Source organism: Vicugna pacos, chromosome 10 (assembly GCF_048564905.1).
Source record: "Vicugna pacos chromosome 10, VicPac4, whole genome shotgun sequence".
Lineage (NCBI taxonomy): Eukaryota > Metazoa > Chordata > Mammalia > Artiodactyla > Camelidae > Vicugna > Vicugna pacos.
Window position 1 is genome coordinate 5,128,676 of NC_132996.1, and position 20,650 is coordinate 5,149,325.

Sequence of the window (20,650 nt, forward strand, 5' to 3'; positions counted from 1 at the left end):
AAATATTCTAGTATCATTTGGGGGAGTTTTAATTTCCACTCACAACCTTAATGTGTTTATCATGTGAACTTTAAAAAGAGGACCCCTTTAAGTCACTCTTTCCCCTTTTCCATTTAATAACGTAATTATCTATGCTACTGACAAACAGCACCATCCTGCTAACAAAAATGACGAGCTGGCCCTCACACATGAGCGAGACACTGGTAATCTGTCATCTGTGCACTGCTGACGTTAAGCCAACACTGGATTTTAGGTTTGGGGAAATGAATCAACTTTCATTTGATTCAAGCTTATTGTAGTGCCTGAAACTAGGAGAGAGCATTGTAATTACGATTTATTTTCAGCACTAGAATTTGCACTGGGATTTCATAGTGTGTAGGAAAAAAGAATTCAGCTTACAATTTAAAAAAAAAAAGGAGAAAAAAAAGAAAAACATAGTACATTGTAATTTCAATTTCACATGAAGTGATTAACAAGACAGTTTACAAATTATCACCCACTCCTATATTAGCCATAATTTACAACTTTATACAATTAATTTAGTTAAATCTAAGTCACAGCCATATACATCATTAGAGAACTATATTTCAGAAGGACAAAGACAGCTTCAGAGCAAAACAATTCAATAATAATAGAGCCCTTACCATCTATTCACAAGAGGAAATACAACTCAGAAGATCAGTAATTTGTGACAAAGGTTAGAATGGATTCCAATTTAATCTTTCTAAGACCTTTACTTAGCTCCAAAGATTTCAATTCTCTTACAGTACAGAGAAAGAACTCATAAAACAGCACCAGCACAAACTAAGGACTTTCAAATCTAAGAGACTTACTTAGTTGAATTATTTTCTTTTTAAATATGAATCTAATTTAAAAAAATTTTTGGCTTCCCTTTATAGATTCATACTATTTGCTTTCTAAGAGTATGAAACTTCAGTTTCCCATTAACAAAATTATAAAATACTTATTCAAAGATTACAGGGTTATGAAAAGGTAGAAAGGTAGAAGCAATTCAAATGTCCACTGATGGGGGGAGGGTATAGCTCACATGATAGAGCACATGCTTAGCATGCACAAGGTCCTGGGTTCAATCCCCAGTACCGCCTCTAAAAAAGCCAAATATCTCCCTGTTAAAAAAAAAAATCCAAGTATGGTTTCCACTGAATGCCTATCACTTTTGCACCATCGTAAAGTGGAAAAATCGTAAGTCAAACCATGGTAAATGCATATAAGTACAACAGAAAATTAGTCAGCATTGAAAAGAAACAATGACACATGCTTAATAAGGGTAAACCTTGAGGACATCAGGCTTAGTGATGCAAACTAGTCATGAAAAGACACGTACTACATGCAGGTGTTGCAGTACTGATTTCAGACAAAATAGACTTTAAAACAAAGCCCATAAAGAAAGATAAAGAAGGACATTTTATAATGATTAAAGGAGTGATACAAGATGAGGATATTACACTCGTTAATATATATGCACCCAATATAGGAGCACCTAAGTACATACAAGAATTACTAACAGAGATAAAGGGGGATATTGATGGGAATACAATCATAGTTGGAGATTTTAACACTGCATTAACATCACTAGACAGATCTTCCAGACAGAAAATAAACAAGGGAACAGAGAAATTAAATACTACAATAGAAAAACTAGATTTGTTGGATATTTTCAGAGCATTACACCCCCAAAAAATAGGATATACATTCTTTTCAAGTGCACATGGAACATTTTCCAGGATCGATCATGTACTTGGACACAAAAGAAACCTCAACAAATTTAAGAAGATAGAAATTATCTCAAGCATCTTTACTGACCACAATGCCATGAAACTGGAAATCAACAACAGAGAAACAAAGGAGAAAAAAAGAAAAGCATGGAGATTAAACAATATGTTATTGAAAAAACAATGGATCAGTGAGGAAATCAAAGCTGAAATTAAAAAATACCTTGAGACAAATGATAATGAAAGCACAACCACTCAAAACCTATGGGACACAGCAAAGGCAGTGCTAAGAGGGAAGTTCATAGCAATACAGGCCTTCCTCAAAAAAGAAGAACAATCTCAAATAAACAATTTAACCCACCACCTGAATGAATTAGAAAAAGAAGAACAAAAAGCCCCAAAAAGCAGCAGAAGGAAGGAAATAATAAAGATCAGAGAGGAATTAAATACAATAGAGTTTAACAAAACCATAGAAAAAATCAACCAAACCAAAAGCTGGTTTTTTGAAAAAGTAAATAAAATCGACAAACCTCTGGCCAAACTCACAAAGAAGAAAAAAGCGAGAGCACAAATTAGCAAAATAAGAAAGGAAAATGGAGAAATTACAACAAACAAAATAGAAATACAGAATATCATACGAGAATATTATGAAAAACTATATGGAACCAAACTGGATAACCTAGAGGAGATGGACAAGTTTCTGGAAACATACTGTCCACCAAAACTGAATCAAGAAGAAACTGAACACTTGAACAACCCGATCACTAGAAAGGAAATAGAAATAGCAATTAAAAACCTCCCTACAAATAAAAGTCCAGGACCGGACGGCTTCACCGGGGAATTCTACCAAACATACAAAGAAGAACTCATACCAGTCCTTCTCAAACTCTTTCAGACGATTGAAAAGGAGGGAATACTCCCAAACTCATTCTATGAAGCCACCATCACCCTGATACCAAAACCAGGCAAAGACACTACCAAAAAAGAGAATTATAGGCCAATATCACTGATGAACATAGACGCCAAAATCCTCACCAAAATTTTAGCAAATAGAATCCAATAATACATAGAAAAGATTATACATCATGACCAAGTGGGGTTCATCCCAGGGACACAAGGCTGGTTCAACATACGCAAATCAATCAATGTAATACATCACATCAACAAGAGAAAGGACAAAAACCACATGATCATCTCAATCGATGCAGAAAAAGCATCTGATAAAATTCAACATCCATTTATGATAAAAACTCTCACCAAAGTGGGTATAGAGGGAACATATCTCAACATAATAAAAGCTATATATGACAAACCTACAGCCAGCATAGTACTCAATGGTGAGAAACTCAAAAGCTTCCCACTAAAATCTGGGACAAGACAAGGATGCCCACTATCACCACTCCTATTCAACATAGTCCTGGAAGTCCTAGCCACAGCAATCAGGCAAGAGGAAGAAATAAAAGGGATCCAAATTGGAAGAGAAGAGGTAAAAGTGTCACTATATGCTGACAACATGTTACTATATATAGAAAACCCTAAAAGGTCTACACAAAAGCTACTAGAGCTGATTGAAGAATTCAGCAAGGTAGCAGGATACAAGATTAACGTTCAAAAATCAGTTCCATTTCTTTACACTAACGATGAATCAACAGAAAAAGAAAGTAAAGAAACAATCCCCTTTAAAATAGCACCCAAAGTAATAAAATATCTGGGAATAAATTTAACCAAGGAGGTGAAAGAATAATACACAGAAAACTATAAACCATTGATGAAGGAAATTAAAGAAGACTTTAAAAAATGGAAAGATATTCCATGCTCCTGGATTGGAAGAATCAATATTGTTAAAATGGTCACACTGCCCAAGGCAATCTACAGATTTAATGCAATCCCTATCCAATTACCCAGGACATATTTCACAGAACTAGAACAAATCATAATAAAATTTATATGGAACCATCAAAGACCTAGAATTGCCAAAGCATTACTGAAGAGAAAGAAAGAGGCTGGAGGAATAACTCTCCCAGACTTCAGACAATACTACAGAGCTACAGTCATCAAGACAGCATGGTATTGGTACAAAAACAGACATATAGACCAATGGAACAGAATAGAGAGCCCAGAAATGAACCCACAAACTTTTGGTCAACTCATCTTCGACAAAGGAGGCAAGAATATACAATGGAATAAAGACAGTCTCTTCAGCAAATGGTGTTGGGAAAACTGGACAGCAGCATGTAAAACAATGAAGCTAGAACACACCCTTACACCATATACAAAAATCAACTCAAAATGGATTAAAGGCTTAAACATAAGACAAGATACAATAAACCTCCTAGAGGAAAACATAGGCAAAACATTATCTGACATACATTTCAAAAATTTTCTCCTAGAAGAAATAAAAGCAAGAATAAACAAATGGGACCTAATGAAACTTACAAGCTTCTGCACAGCAAAGGAAACCAGAAGTAAAACAAGAAGAAAACCTACGGAATGGGAGAAAATTTTTGCAAGTGAAACCGACAAAGGCTTGATCTTCAAAATATATAAGCAGCTCATACGACTCAATAAGGAAAAAATAAACAACCCAATCCAAAAATGGGCAGAAGACCTAAACAAGCAACTCTCCAAGGAAGACATACAAATGATCAAAAAGCACATGAAAAAATGTTCAATATCACTAATTATCAGAGAAATGCAAATCAAAACTACAATGAGGTATCACCTCACACCAGTCAGAATGGCCGTCATTCAAAAATCCACAAATGACAAATGCTGGAGAGGCTGTGGAGAAAGGGGAACCCTCCTACACTGCTGGTGGGAATGCAGTTTGGTGCAGCCACTATGGAAAACAGTGTGGAGATTCCTCAAAAGACTAGGAATAGACTTACCATATGACCCAGGAATCCCACTCCGGGGCTTGTATCCAGAAAGAAATCTACATCAGGATGACACCTGCACCCCAATGTTCATAGCAGCACTATTTACAATAGCCAAAACATGGAAACAGCCTAAATGTCCATCAACAGGTGACTGGATAAAGAAGATGTGGTATATTTGGAATACTACTCAGCCATAAGAACCGACAACATAATGCCATTTGCAGCAATATGGATGCTCCTACAGAATGTCATTGTAAGTGAAGTAAGTCAGAAAGAGAAAGAAAAATACCATATGAGATCGCTCATATGCGGAATCTAAAAAACAAAAACAAAAACAAACAAACAAACAAACAAAAACAAAGCATAAATACAGGACAGAAATAGACTCACGGACAGAGAATACAGACTTGTGGTTACCAGGGGGGTGGAGGGTGGGAAGGGATAGACTGGGGAAAAAAAAAAGTATTTGAAAGTATAAGTATAATGAAATTTTGGGAAAGATGGTAAGTTCATCATCAAGTATGTTCAGCATGTAAAATGATAATACAAATTTTTTTCATCTAGCAAAATCTAATTGGAATACATTGAATGTGTATTTACTTCTCTTAAATTTTTTTCAAAACGATGTTCAATAACAAGTCTCCATGCTTTTATATTCCTTGAGATTTTAAGAATTTACAGATTGTTTCTACACTGCTTTCTGTGATAAATTCATTATGGCCAATATCATGTTGGCGTAATTTAAATATATGTATGCATGTCGGCATGCTGAAGTTAAAATAATTTGTATCAATATTTTATCACAGACTTTAACTGAACTAACATTAAGAGCAGAGTCTAATGTGCTCTGAGAGTTTGCATTAAAATTAGATTTATAAACATTATTAAAATACTGAGTTTTGATTTCCTGAGTTTGATAATGCTGATAATACTGAGTTTTAATAATTTGCCATACTAATCATGTTAAAACAAGTCATAACAATGAAAACTTTTTAATTATAAATTTGTTCATATTTTTAAATTTAAGCTAGAAATGACTAGTAATGCTAAATGACAAAGTAATGCTTCCACAGTAATTGTTTATACTCTCATGGTATAAGTGGCTACTGAATATACATTAGCATATTATGAAATAATTCCTGGGCCAGTCTCAACAGAAATTTCCAGTATTAATGCAAATTAATCAACCATTTGCTTCAGGTGAAACGAAAGAACGTGCGTTTAGTCCATTAGTTTGTAACACTTTTGCTGTCAAATTAACCAGCTATTAATTAAAACAAACTAGATAAACATACAGAGTCTAGGGTTAAAGTGATGACTATGTGTATGTATGTTTAAAAATCTTGTATATAATCTTGAAAATCTTCCAGTCCTTGGCTTACTTTTCATTTTTATAACAGTATGGTCACTTTGGGGATAAACTCTGTATATGTTTGGAGACACAGGTGTATACTTATTACTTTGCCATTATTATTTGACATATGGCTATTTAATTGTTCAGTACCATTTGTTAAGAGATTTTCTTTTCTCCATTTAGTTGTCCAAGCGTATTTGGTGAAAATCAATTGTGGGTCTATTTCTGGACTCTTTACTCTGTTCTATTTAGCTATGTATCTGCCTTTAGATCAACATCACACTGCTTTGATTATAATACCTTAATAAGTCTTCAAACTAAGAAGTGTTAAACTTTCTATTTTACTCTTCTTTTTCAAAGCTATTAAGGCTGCACTAGGTCTTCTGCGTTTTTTCAAAAGAACCTTAAGATCAAATTGTTAATTGCTATACAAATTCTACAGAGGTTTTGACTGGGATTGTGTTGAATCTCTAGACCAATCTGAAAAAGATTAAATCTTAACAACACTGGATGTCCTGATCTGTGAGCACAGTACGTCAGTGCATCTTTCCATTTATTTAGGGCCTCTTTAATTTCACACATCAATGCTTTGTAGTTTTCAGTGTGCACTAAAGTTTTACACAGCATTAGTCAATTTTATCTGGATATGTCACCTTTCTTGATACGTAATCCGTATTACTGTGCTTTCTTAACTTGAATTTTCAAGAGTTTGTTTCCAGGATATATATCATTTTTTATGTATCTACCAAAACCTTGCTAAATTTAAACTCTCTTACTAGCTCTAGAGCTTTTTTTAAAAAATAGATTGAAGATTTTGTAAATAGTTGATCATATCCTCTACCAAAAAGATCAGTTTCCTTCTTCCTTTCCAGTATGTATGCATTTTATTTCTTCTCCTTAACTTGTTTTGCATTAGCTAGGACCTTTAGTGTAATGCTGAGAAGTAGTAGTAAGAGTGGACTTCAACGCCTTAACACCTGACCTTGGGGGGAAAACATACAGCCTTCTACTTACGTTAGTTACTGCTTTTCCATATATGCCCTATGTCCGGCTAAGAAGGTTCAACTTTAACCCCAATTTGCTCAAAGATTTTTGTCATGACTGGATACTGAATTTTGTCAAATGCTTTTTTCTGTGTCTATTAAAATAGTGATTTTTATTAGTTATTAAAATGGTAAATTACATTTTTATTAACTCAAACTTATATTCTTAAGATAAACTCAACTTTATCCATTTTTATATTTTGTTGTACTCAGTTCATTACTATCTTGGTAAGAAGTTTACTGTTTCAACTTCATGAAGGAAACTGGTCTGTAGACTTCTTTATTGTGTCTTTGTCAGGTTTTATTTTCAGGCAACGATGATCTCAGAAAAAGCAGGGAAGTCTTCCTGTCTCTTCTCTTTTCTGGAATAGTTTATGTAGAGTTAGTATTTTCTCTTCCTTAAATATTTGTTAGATTTTATTAGTGAATTCTGGGAGCTCATTTGGCGGGAAAGTTTGTAATGACAAATTCAACTTCCTGAACAGATACAGGCTATAGGTTATCTATTTCTTCTTGAATGAGTGGTAGGTTGTGTCTTTCAAGGAATTTGTACAGTTCATCCAAGTTCATCTAAGTTCACCTAAGTATATTGTGTTATCATAGCACGAGGATGGTATTAAGTTAGGGATCCTGAAGGAAAATTCCAGGACACTAGAGATGCTGGGTATACGCAGGTCATTTCTTCTTACATGTATCAATAGGAACTAATGTCCATTTATAAATATATATAATCAAATTTTGATTACAAGTAAAGCTAGAGATGAGGAGGTGGAGGAATTCCATCCCGGTATTTGGTAGGCATTTGGGGATAAGTATGTGGAGTTCAGTCTTCACAAAGCTGATAACTGCCTCTTATCACCAAGATTACCATTTAGCTGCATGATCAAATTAACCAAATATTCAATGAGAGATGAAGTGGAAAGAGCACTGATGTAGGAAACACAACATCAGGACTGCAGCCTGGGCTTCGACGCTTTACCAGGACAGCAACACCTTTCAGCCCTAGTTTTCAATCTAAGTAAAAGGGAGATGATGAGAGCAGAAGATTAGGTAAGGGCTACACAAATGCTCTGTACCTGCTAAAGTGCTAAATAAAGCGCAAACCACTACTTTACTCCAATGGGAAAATGCAGACTATTCAACATTAATAATTATCGTTTGGTAAAACAGTTTGTGAATGACTTTTCCAAGACTTCTTTGCATGAAAGTAGGTATATTTTAAGGGGGAGGATGTTTGAGAAAAGACATGGTCCCCAATCATTCTATAAAAAAAAAAAAAGGCTTCTTTTTTCCCAGAAAGACTTTCCCACAAAGACTTGAAGATCACTGAGGAGATGGCACAGATGTTGACAAAGTGGAGTGGGGATAGCAAAAAGGTGATGTGGCAGGTGATATTGTCACTTTGGATGAGATTTTAGACTCCAGAACAGCGTTTCTCAAACCTAAGCATGAATCAGACCTACTTCAAGGGACTGATAAAACACAGATGGCAGGGCAACACACCTGGAGTTTATGACCAAATAGTCTCAGGTAGGGCCTGAGAATTTGTACCTCTACCAGGTTCTCAGGTGATGCAGATCTGTTGGCCTGGAGGTCATACTTTGAGAAACTCTGCTAGAAAGAAGGCCACAGCAGAGGAAGGAGGGAAAGGGAAAACCTGTCTAGCAGAGGAGAGCTTCCCTCAGATATCCTGAAGCTGCATGATAAAGCCCTGTGCGTATGTGTGTGTGCGTGCGCACACGTGTGTGTGTGTGTGTATTTTTTTAAGAGAGTGCATTTCTTTCCCTCAGTTTTCAAAAGTGTCAGTGACCCAAAAAAAAGGTTAAACATCAGTTGTTTGGAAGTTATTTTAGGAGTTAGGACCCACTAGCAATTCTGCTATATTGTTGAGTGACTCCCTGCTTTAAAAAAATTAAAAGCCATTTAGTGCTACTATCCAGTACATCAGGACAAACTGAAATGTACAGGCAATACTTACATCGGCCTTACAGGAGACACTATTAAAATAGCTTCTTTTTTAAAGCAACACTATTAATTTCTACAAAATGGTAATTCACTATTCAGCAAGAAAGATGAAGCAATTTACTGTTGTAGCTCTTCAATTTTTGTTTATCTTTTAAATTACGATTTAAAGCCTATATCCTAATATGGAAAAGAAAAACAATATTTTACACCATTGTTCTTAACAAATTATAAGTCCTGTGACTTTTTACGAAAAAAGCTTCAGTAGATCACCAGAAACTGTCAAGGAAATAAAAGTCATAATTCTCTCTAGGCAAATTCTTACTCTAATCACGTCAGACACAGTAAAAAAAAAAAAAAAAAAGTCAAGATTGAACTATTTCCTAAATTACACTAAATCATAGCATAGAATTCAGAACCTGTCACATCCAAAGGTAATAAAACATTAAATTGTTATCCTGAAGTCAGTGGGATAGTACTAGATCACATTTTTTTAGTAAAACTCATTAGAAAGTAAATGTCAGGGAGTCCTTTACTGATTCTATCTTAGTGAAATCAACCTAGTCTCATTTGAGATTCACCAAACACCTGAAGTATTTCCAGACACTGTCTGTGATATAATTTAAACGCGCTTTGTAAAACATTTTTCATCCTTTGAAAGAGTTTTAACAAATTCATGAAAATTATAAAAAGTATTTTTAAAATAGTGATATTTCAGAGGCTATATTTCTTAATTCAAAGTGTAGCAAGGGAAACAATACATTAATAATGAGATTGTCTATATCTCACATTAACGTATTTTTAAGAAATAAATCATTAGATCCTGTAGCTATACCATATATGGAAATACTTAGCAGATCTTAATGGGTCAAGGGAAAAGGAAAAACTATTATAAAGTATTAAACATCTATGACCCTTTTCTAAAATATCATTCTTTGGTTTTACTCAAGGAAAATGTCTCATATAGTAAAGCCCCTTTAGTTCTTTGCTGTCTTTCAATAAGATCTAATGTAAGTCATATTGTACTATAATCATATAAAATAATTTATTTATTTTTTAGTAGTTTATGCCAAAGATCACCCAGATGGTTAACAGCAGAAGCAAAACAAGAAAGCAGGTGTGCCATTCCTTCCACACTTTTCAGTTCATTAATATCACATGGAAACCTCCTGAACTACCCTGTTCCACCCCTTACTGTGATGCGTAAAAAGTAACCTATGTGGTACATCTACTTCCATAAACTCACTTCGCGCACTGTTACCAGGTGAATGCTCCAAAAGCTGTTTTTCGCATAATGGAATTCTCTTACGGTAACAATGACAGAAACATTTAGAGGGCGCTTTTGTGAGAGCAGGCAGATAGCCAGGTATGAGCAGAGAAACAGGGACACAGGCCAAATGGCAGGAATTGGGCAGAGAGGAGGCGCACGGGCCAAACACAGGAAATCTCACATCATGCGAGCACCAGGGGTCCCTGGGCAGAGGAAGGAAAGCAGGAACCTTTGGGCTGATAAGGGATCACAGCTTTTGGCCTGGAGACCAACAAAGAAAGGTGAAAAAAAGGCAGGAATTCCCAGTGTCCGAATGTAACCCTTTGCTCATTATGCCCTCATTTCAGTAAGATTAGCCTTACAGATCAGAAGTACCCATCATGCACTGAGGCGATGACACTTCTAATCCAGTCTAAATAAGGACGAAACTCCCTCCTCCCTTTGGGAAGGTGGAGTTGGGATGAAAATCAGGGAATATGACTCCAAGCCCTTCCCTCCCCAATAAATATTCCGCCCATTCATTTTTACACTCTATGTAACTAACTTGCCAAAGAAACTCAGGGCAGCCGCTCCCCTGAGCCTGCCCGCTCTCTCCTTGAGAGTGCACTACCCATCCTTTAATAAATCCTCACTTCACATTTTTAACCACTACATCTTGTCTCTGAATTCTTTCTGGGACGGGACAAGAACCTGGACACCAGCTAAATCTAACAGCAAAACTTTCTACACACCAACCGCTTTACCCATGACATAACAACTCTCACAACAATCTCATAAAGTGGGTATCTGGGAAACGTGAAGTTCAGAGAGGTTTACATGACCCGCCCAAGGTCACAGCTCTAAGTGGTAAAATAGGATGAAACAGGTGGACCTATTCCAGAGGCCACATTCTTAGACATTGCTATATTATTTCTACACAAAAGTATTCTTATTGCCTACTGCATTTAATCCAAACTCTTTGGCTTTAAAAGCCTCAAAATCTGACGTAGCCTTAATTTCACTACCTGTCACTGTACACCAGCGCCAGGGGACTTGGCTGTTCGCGTCCTCACAGGTCCTGTTCTTGTGTCACTGTTACTCTCCTCTTACTCTTAATTCAACTGTAATCAGCCTATATCATCTTTTTCGCCCTTATACAGCTTACAGTTGATTTGAAAGAAATACACTCTCATGAGCATTTTTTCTTTTCATAAACAATTTTAAATCATTTACATTTATTTTGGCAATCAGACCTGCCTAGATTCAAATCCTGGTTTTGTAAACCATTCGCTGTGTGACTCTGTGGAGTGTTTAATGCCAATGGACGCTTGTGTCTCCTCAAAATTCCTATGTTGAAACCCTAAACCAGGATGTGATGCTACCTGGAGAGGAGGCTGGGGTAGGGGCTAACTGAATCGTAAGGGGGGGGCCCTCGTGCTGGGATCAGTGCCCAAGAGGAAGAGACAGGAGAGAGCTGGCTTCCTCTCTCACTTCTCTCTGCCCCGTGAGGGCACAGCAAGCAGACAGCTCTCAGCGAGCCAGGAAGCGGGGCTCACCAGACAGCAGCTCTAATAGCAACTTGATCTGACTTCCAAGTTCCAGGGCTGTGAGAAATAAATATTTGTTGTTTAAATCATCCACTTTATGTTAATTTGTTACAGCAGCCCGAATTAAAGCAGAAATCTGTTTTATGTTAGTGAGATACAGGGAGTTCTAGGAAGCCCGCCTTTTATATTCGGAGGAGACTTCAAGGTTGACGATCAGAGGTTTCTCTATACGGAGGGTAAACAGTAGGGGGAAAAAAAAAAACCCTGTTTTCTAAATTCCTCCAGAGCCCTAATGAAACCTTTTCCAGATGCCAAGTTCTCTAAAGTTTACATTCTCCAAACAGCTAAAGTAAGTCTATGTAAGATACTCCACATTATTTGTTTTTATCCAACAGATCTGAAATACGTGGATTTTAAAGTAATTTAGAACAGTCCAATTATTCAGCAAGAGCGATGTTGATGTCTTTTTCCTCTGCTTATGGTTTTCCACTGGGTAACCATCCTTCCCTGACCTGTGGTATCTGTGTTACAGGTGGAGCTGAATCTATCCCCAGTTCCCGGGATGGGCATTTGGCTGAAGCCCCAGCCAAGGAGAGCTTCGCACACGCTGCCCACAAAACTATTATGGGACTAGGCATAAAATCCCAGCCAATTAACTTGGATCAAAGATAATGCCAGGATACAGGTATTCCTTCTGTTGGGCTTAGAGCTCAGAGGACATAAGACTCGGACGTAAGACTTGGGGTACCTCTGTGTGTAGGGTGAGATTAACATGGAGGACACACACACATAAAAACACACAGCACGACTCCAGAGGTAGATAAATAACATAAGCTGATATCCTAATAACAATTTTAAGCTCCTACATCAGGCTAACTTAATGCCAGCTACCCTTGGATACTTCAGTTACATCAGCCAATTAATTCCTACATGGCTAAGCTAGTTTAATGTGGCTTTTCTGTTATTGCAAAGTGTAAGACTCCTGACAAATGTACGCATGATGGAAGAGCCACTTACACTAATGACACAAAACACTTACCTTTGGTATGGCTTACCTTTTGGTTTAATAAAGCACTTGCCAATTTTTGTACTTCTGAACTCAGTAAGGCAGTTCCTCTGATGACCTTGCTGAGAGCGGCAAGAGACTGATGGACACTTTGCACTAAGCGGATGGCATTAAACTGTTCAAGGACGATGAATGATAATATTGGAGAGCCTTGTCGATCATTAGGAGGCAACACTTTCTGATGAATCAGGTTTGAATTCTAAAAGAATAATACGTTATGTCATATTTACTAAAAAGTAACACAAATCACTGACACAGTCAAACATTCAAAAGTTACTAAAATCTTTTGTTGGTTTATCCTGTTTTGACATAACTCTTTTTTATGAATGGCCAAATTTATTAAACCTGTAAACACACAGGAAGGGAATTCTGGAGGTCACCAACATTTACGGTGGTGTGGGGGTGGGAAGGGAAAAGGGGAGCTGTGCTGAGAAGCAGGAGTCAATCTGGTGGTAAAAGTGGAAAGACCGGCACCCTGTGAGCCAGAGCAAGGCAGACAGAGGGCTACGTTACTGCTCTATCACCATAAAGAGAGCAGAAGGAAGCACAGCTTTGAAAAAAAATGTGAATGAACATGTGATTCAATTTGAAAACAAGCTGTATTCTTATTAGAAAAATCACCAAAGATCTTGTACCAGTGAATACTGTGTCTCAGTATTTACTGCTTTTCTACATAATTTAACGGAGGCTCTGATACATGGAACTTCTAGTGTTTCTCAAATTATTAAGAAAAACTTAAGGAAAACCAGATGTTTCTAAACCACTTATTTGTTTAAGAGGAAAAGAAATCACATTCAACAGTATTCTAAAAGGATCAGCAAACTGTCGAGAGAGAAATCTGGCAGGTCCTGTGCTCTGGCCTACTATCCACTATCCTAATTTTCTCTCTATATTCTGGTTATGATCCTAGTGAAATATCCCCTTTTTGTTCTAATGGTTGTCACATTCGTATGTTGTATGAGAGCACTGTTTCTTTTTCATGTATTTCGCATGGTAATTTAATAATATGATAATCTAGCATGGCTATTGCCATTACATAAATAATCACTAAATACATTTTATTGGCATAAGATCATTCCTGAAGGTAGATTTAGGCTGAGTTCAAATTTAGGCATTTTATTTCTATTACTCCTGTATTTCAAATAGTAAGGCTGCTTAAATCATTTTGACAGACACACAAGAATGTACATACATAAATGTGCCCACTTAGATACATAAATGATGGTTAACTCAAAAACTAAATCTGGAAGAGAAAAAGAGTATAGTATTATGAAAATTAATTAGAACTATTACTCCCTAAATTGAAATTAACTATCTGAGATAGAGTATGCAATAAATAATACTTAACATATCTCCAACCTCAATCAATTACATCATAAAGCTGACATACAATTTGGGTTAACGACTTTCCGTAATTCCCTATATTAAAAGCGATTTCTGGAAGTGAATAATATGTGGTACTTAAATCTTTCTCAATCTTATACGAAACAAGATGAGCGAATAATAAATTAGTTTATGAATTTTTATTCATTCTGTTAAGTTGATAAGACAAATTTGCACTGTTTGCACTGCTACTTTATAGAACAGGAACACCCAAAACTAGATCATTCAAGCAAGATTACACTTATTTATACTGCAAGAAAGTAGAAAGCTTACTGTACTGAACTTTTAAAAAGACTGATTTAGGAGAGTATCAAAAATACTTAAAATTCAAATAGAGTTCAAGTAAGAACTATGGTCTAGAGGTGTGCAGTAAGTGTAAACTACTGACTGAATTTCAAAGACTTGATATGAAAAAAGGATGTAAAATACAATAATTTTTTATATTGGTCACATGTTGAAATGTTAGTATTTTGGGTATATCAGGTTAAATAAAATATATTTTAATATTCACATTTTTTCATATTAAAATGTGGCTACTACTAGAAAATTTAAAATTACATCCCATTTGTGTTTCACATTATACTTCTATTGCACAGAAACTATCAAGTAAAATGATAAAAGTCCAGCAATAAGAATAGAAGAACAGAGGAGAAAACAGCATACAGTAGGGTCTCAAAAAGTATTTGATTAATAACAGATGAAAAAAAAAGTGAAGAAAATGAATAGTAAGCCAAACTGCAGTGTACAGGCTGTGATAAATTAATGAGGGGGAAAAATACAGCAGAGGACAGTAAAGTATATTGTGGTATATAACATAATCCATTTCCCACAGGCTTTCACAAAATTTTAATAAAAATTAATATAACTGTAAAAATAAACAGATATTTTGCACATTCTAAAAAAGGAAGAGATTTGTAGCAGTAGTAACATTTTTAAGTGTTACATAATCTTAACAGAAAAAAATCTCAAATTAAGTATTGTTTATAATTCAAATATAGCTAAAAATCACCATTAGTAAATTACAACATCATTACAGTATGCTTTTTAGCGAAACTATCAAGGGATGTCAGTCATATCTTTAGTCAACTGATTATAAATAAAGCTTTTTGTAATGAGTAAATACAACTGATTGAATCATGTACTTTTGAAGGATGGCTTTGACATTTGCAAGTTCATCTTATCATTAAAAAGACCTGAACCTAAGAGATCATAGGGTAGAGAACAGGTACTGTCATTCTGTGACAACAGAGAGGCTGCATGAGAAATGGTACCTACACAAACACATATATATCACATCAATTTAAGTGCATCAGATCTTTCAAAATATATATACCATGTATAGATAAATTATAACAGTATATATGTGTGTGTGTGTATATGTGTGTGTGTGTGTGTGTGTGTGTGTGTGTGTGTGTGTGTGTGTGTATGTATTACTGGGTCCTGATGACATTCTTTCAAGTTCCTTGTAACAAGTTGTGACTGAAAGCCACTGAATACCTTTTCAGTTATGTGAACTATAAATTCCCCCGTTTTGGCCAAAGCCACTTTGAACTGGGTTTTCCATCACTTGTAATCCAAAGAGTGCTAACTGATAATTCAAGTTAATAGACTTCTGTCTTAAGCATTCATAATCAGAAAGGTCAGAGGTCTGATATATCTACATTCAATTACATCTATCCAGAAATGGATTTCTGAAAAACTTGTGGAAAGGAGAGGGAAGGGAAGGGAAGGGAATAAAAATGGAAAGAATATGGTAATATGAGTTTCGTGAGTTCAGAGAGCTGAAAGATCTATAGAGTTTCTCTGGCAGCCCATTTCCCAGGATAGCTGGTTGCTTTACTATTTTGCTTTATTGTAACCAAAGCCAGTTATTAGTGAAGAAACAAAGAGTTTAGATTTTTAAACCTGGTAACAACCATTCCTTTTCATACCAACTTATTGGGTGGATCAAAAGGAAATCAAAGCAGTCATGTTTTAATGTTCATTTCACATAGTTTAGCTTACAATTAAAAATATTTTACTTAACTGAACAAGCAGAGTTCAACCTGGACAAGTGTGTGCTTAATTACGCAATAAACTGCTTAAGTCAGAAGTGCTGAAGAACTGAAAAAGAGGGCAAAATTGTTGGTGACTAGGCGTGCAAGGAAAGCCAAGGCTGAAAGAAGAGGAGAGTATTTTGAGTTGATGTACCGAAGTTGATGTTTTAAGCTATCACATCTTTTTAAAAGAAAAATCAAGAGAAAGCTAGGGAGGACTAATAGAAAAGAGATTTTGTTTCAAGTATAAACTACTTACTATGCCTTGAGAATGTCACAGCTTTTATTTATAATACCAAGACACTGGTAACCACCCAAACCCGGCAGGCATCCCCAGGGAGAGAGGTCCAGGACTGGTAGCATCACTGTCAAGAGACCTTCAGCTGTGTCTGCATCTCTTGGGTCTTTGACAGATAGCCATTATTCATACATAACTTAGGTATGTAAAACAAAACGGCAATTTTTTTTGAAAAGTAGGTGATTAATATAAAAATGGCATGTTAATAAAACCATATTCATTTCTAGACAAGTACTTTAATAGGCCATTTACTCCATAACTTGGCTAGAGGAATGATTCTGGTACTGGGTAAGCCATCGAGAGGTAATTCAGTAGAATAATACAGTAATCACATAATCTCAACTTAAGAGACCTAACACACGTCATGATATTTAAGTGGCAGAATGACTAACGTTTTATAACCCTACTGACTGCCAGGCACACCGTGAATTTCCACATGAGGTTATTTTGTTACATTTTAACATTTTCAGCAATAGGAAGAAAGGGAGAGAGAGCAGTGAATTATGAAGAACGGTAAGGAATGTCACAGACTTAGAAAATTGATACCTGTTTAGAGGAAACAATAGGAGGACTTTTTGTTCAAAATGGAATCGTTTATCTTTTCATGCTCTCCTAAACAAACGATGTGTGTTTTCTCATGACAATGGAATGCTTTTTGGTATGCTCATGTGTACGACCAGCTCTTACAAAGACAGTAATACAAAATGCTTTGTGTGTTTGTGTGCATGTTGTTTTGAAGTCTGATAAATCCCCAACTGTTGCAATATAGTGAGCAAACTTGTTCATAAGTTTAAGACTAAAAGGAACAGTCAGCATTTCAACAGCCATTGCACACAGTCACTGAGAAAATTTTTTAAAAATTCCAACGCTGCATAACATTACTTAACAGAAAAAGAGACTCTACAAAGCATAATCACTTGAGACGCGTGCAACTCACAATTTTTCAAAATAAAAAAAGAGAATTTTAGCTTTTATTTTTAGCAGAGCTAGCTAGATATTGCTGAAAACAACTAAATATGTTGAATAAAATACTAAAGTATTTTCTTAAATACATCCAAATGCAATCATGATCTGAAAAGAAAGTAAGGAATAATTATTCAAACGATTGAGGGTTGGATTTTCAATCTTCATTAATTTCACCCTGAATGTTAACACAAAGTATTCTGGATTAAGGACAGATTATTTATTATCTCATAGTAAATAGTAAGTATGTTGCTCCTACTTCCTTGCTCCAGGCCTTGCCTTTGGGGTGACCAGATAACAGCCAGATCAGTCACCCTATGCGGTTAGCCAGACACTCCTTGGGCAAGGTACACCAGGGATATGGGAAGTGGTCATTCCCTACTTATAAAGAGGAAGGAGGCAGCTGTTCTCTTCCCTTCTAGAGAGGACATTCCAGGACATATAACGGGTTGAATTCTAACCAATACTGTGGTGTGTAAGTAACATCTCTCCAGCAGCCAAATGATCCAGAGATGTTCCCAAGTTTGGACTTTAACCCTTCTGTCATGGAAACACACAGGAGGCTAAAGCTCTGGTCCCTCCAGTGCTCCAGGGCTCACCAGAAATTTAGGGCTATAACCTTTGACCCTCTCAGAAGGTAACAGAAGACTTACTATCCTTTTTGATCAGAGCAATTAACTAGCCAAATGGTTACAAAGCCAGTTCTCATAGTATGTGAAGAGTCACATAAGTCTGGGGCTTTTTATGAGAACACTGAGAAATTCAGAAGGTTTTTATTTCTGCACACTAAGGGGGAGAGAGTGACAAGCAAGCCACTGCAGTTCATTGGTGCAGTGAATATTGCAATAAATTGGTGCAATAAATTGGTGAATCTGGGCTTTTGTTTTCACGGACATGCGCTTGGGGGACCAGAGATAATGTCCCGGATCTGCTCAAGGCAGAGAGGTAGAAGGGATAACTCCAAAAAGCCTGAAATCCCCAATGACTACAGCCTCAGTAGAAGGATGAAAGAAATAAACTGCCTTCCAGCCACCAGAGACCACAGGAAAACCGCCTATGTTAAAATCCGGTACTAAGAGGAGTAGGGGGTACACGTGCAGAAATCTCTCCTCAAACAGTAATTGCCACAGCAGAATTTTAATGTTAGTTTGTATGCACTGTCTTGGGGGTTCCAATAAACTTCAAGAAAATAATTTTATACGGTTCCAGACTAGTGGAAGTATTCAAAAAGAGCATGCTCCTGACCCTGACCCAAACCAAACTAGTTCTGCACTCTATACTGGACGGCAGCATCCACTTCCATTCTTGGCCACAAATAATTCCTGAGGGTAAAGTTACCAGAATCATCAGCAGCTCACGGTTTTTGAAAAAGCAAAATACTATACAACTAAAGTAGGTAATTTCAAGGTACGTACAACGTGACAAAAGAAATTTTCACACACTGAGGTATGGGGAAGTCATTCCGGCTGACACGTGATTTAACGTGAATTTTGTTCTGGCTGAAACAGCCCGTTTGTGGCCTATCAGACAGACACTGTGAATCTGCTTTAATTGTTAAAGGAAAGGACACGCTGACCAGGCGTAAAGAATGTCCGTGGTAGAAATAAAGATTAAACGCCTCCCTTCCTGGGACGCCAACGCTGGTCCTCCTTTGATGATAAGACTCCCCTCCCAGGTGCTAGGGCTGTACTAATTTGCTATGTCCAGGTTGATCTTTTTTTTTTTTTTTTTTTTTGAACCTTGAAGGAATGTATCCCTGACTTGTTAATGTTCTTTGTTCTGACAAAATACAAAACGGTGCTGGAGCAGCTGCTCTGAGTTATCTGAGAAGCTGTCTCCTGGACTACTGTCCTCAGCCTGACTCAAATAAAACTCTTTTCTATTCCTATTATAGAGTGTTTATTGATTATTTCCATGGACAAATGTAAGGAAGAATCAAATCCACAAACACCTCACATAATGGAATAATCTTACACAGAATATAAGACAAATTATGTTAGATGTTTCTAGAAATGATAGACAATCTAAAATCATAAGTAGAATTGGAAAAGAATCAAAGAAAACTGTAAACTTGAAAAAATATAATTAAAACATAAAACTTTAAAACTAGATTAAATTTAGTTGAAGAGAGAATGAGTGAACTAGAAGACAGATCAGTACGATTTGTTCACAATGCCTCACATGGGAAAAAAAAGCAATGAGAAACATCAGAAATAAGTTAAAACACACAAAGAATAAAGAGAAAAGACCTAATATATATCTCATCTGAGTTTCTGAAGAAATACTAAAGCAGACTTACTATCTGATAACAGAGACCTTGCCAGTACTGGTGGACAAGAGCAATCAAAATTCACAAAGCCCGTTAATTCTCAAGCAAGATTTAGAAATGAATGCATTAAGGGAACTATATGCAATATCTTGTTATAACCTATAATGGAAAAGAATTTGAAAAAGAATATTTATATATACATACATATGTTTAACTGAATCACTTTGTTGTACACCTGAAACTAACACAACATTGTAAAGCAACTATACTTCAGTAGAAATAATTTTATTAAATTAATGCATTAAAGAGAAAAAAACAAACCCGCACTGAATCTCAGAGTAAATCTGCAGGAAACCAAGGCAAAGAAACCTTAAAAGCAGCAAGAAAGGAGCAAAAAACCGATTTCTTAACAGTAACAACAGAATCCAGAAAAGAACGGAATATATTTCACTATACCTTCAGTATAATGAGAACAACAGCCATTGATGCAGAAAGGTAGCCATTTAAAAAGAGATAAAGTAAAGCCATTTTCAGATAAATAAGGACTCAAAGAGTTTACCACCAAAGGAATATTGTTGTACTCCAGGCAGCAGGGAAGTGGCACCAAATAAAAATGCCTGAGATGCAGGAGGGAATAAAGGACAATGAAAGTGACAAATGTGGGGCAAATCAAAGCAAACACTGACTATAAACAATAACAACAAAAATTAAAATATACAACATTAACTACATATAAAGTTGGACTTGGGTACAATGTACTAAGCTTCTTGAATTATCTGCCAGGTAGGTAAATATGTTTAGTTTAACTTTGATAAGCTACGTATGTACAATAAGATATGTAGGATACTACTAAACAAAGCAAAAAAAT

The 20,650-nt window shown here is 36.0% G+C and overlaps 1 protein-coding gene across 4 annotated transcripts in view; it reads right to left on the reverse strand.

The window, feature by feature from the left end:
* The window catches only part of DYNC2H1 (dynein cytoplasmic 2 heavy chain 1), a 265,953-nt gene that overhangs the window by 50,396 nt on the left and 194,907 nt on the right, over positions 1–20,650 (reverse strand). For 3 of the 4 annotated variants that reach the window (XM_072968893.1, XM_072968892.1, XM_072968891.1), the window contains exon 84: positions 12,823–13,032. In XM_072968893.1, the coding sequence (XP_072824994.1) occupies positions 12,823–13,032 (210 nt within the window). Of the gene's footprint in view, positions 1–12,822; positions 13,033–16,242; positions 16,320–20,650 lie in introns of those variants that run through there. The other variant, XM_072968894.1, reaches the window with a different exon arrangement.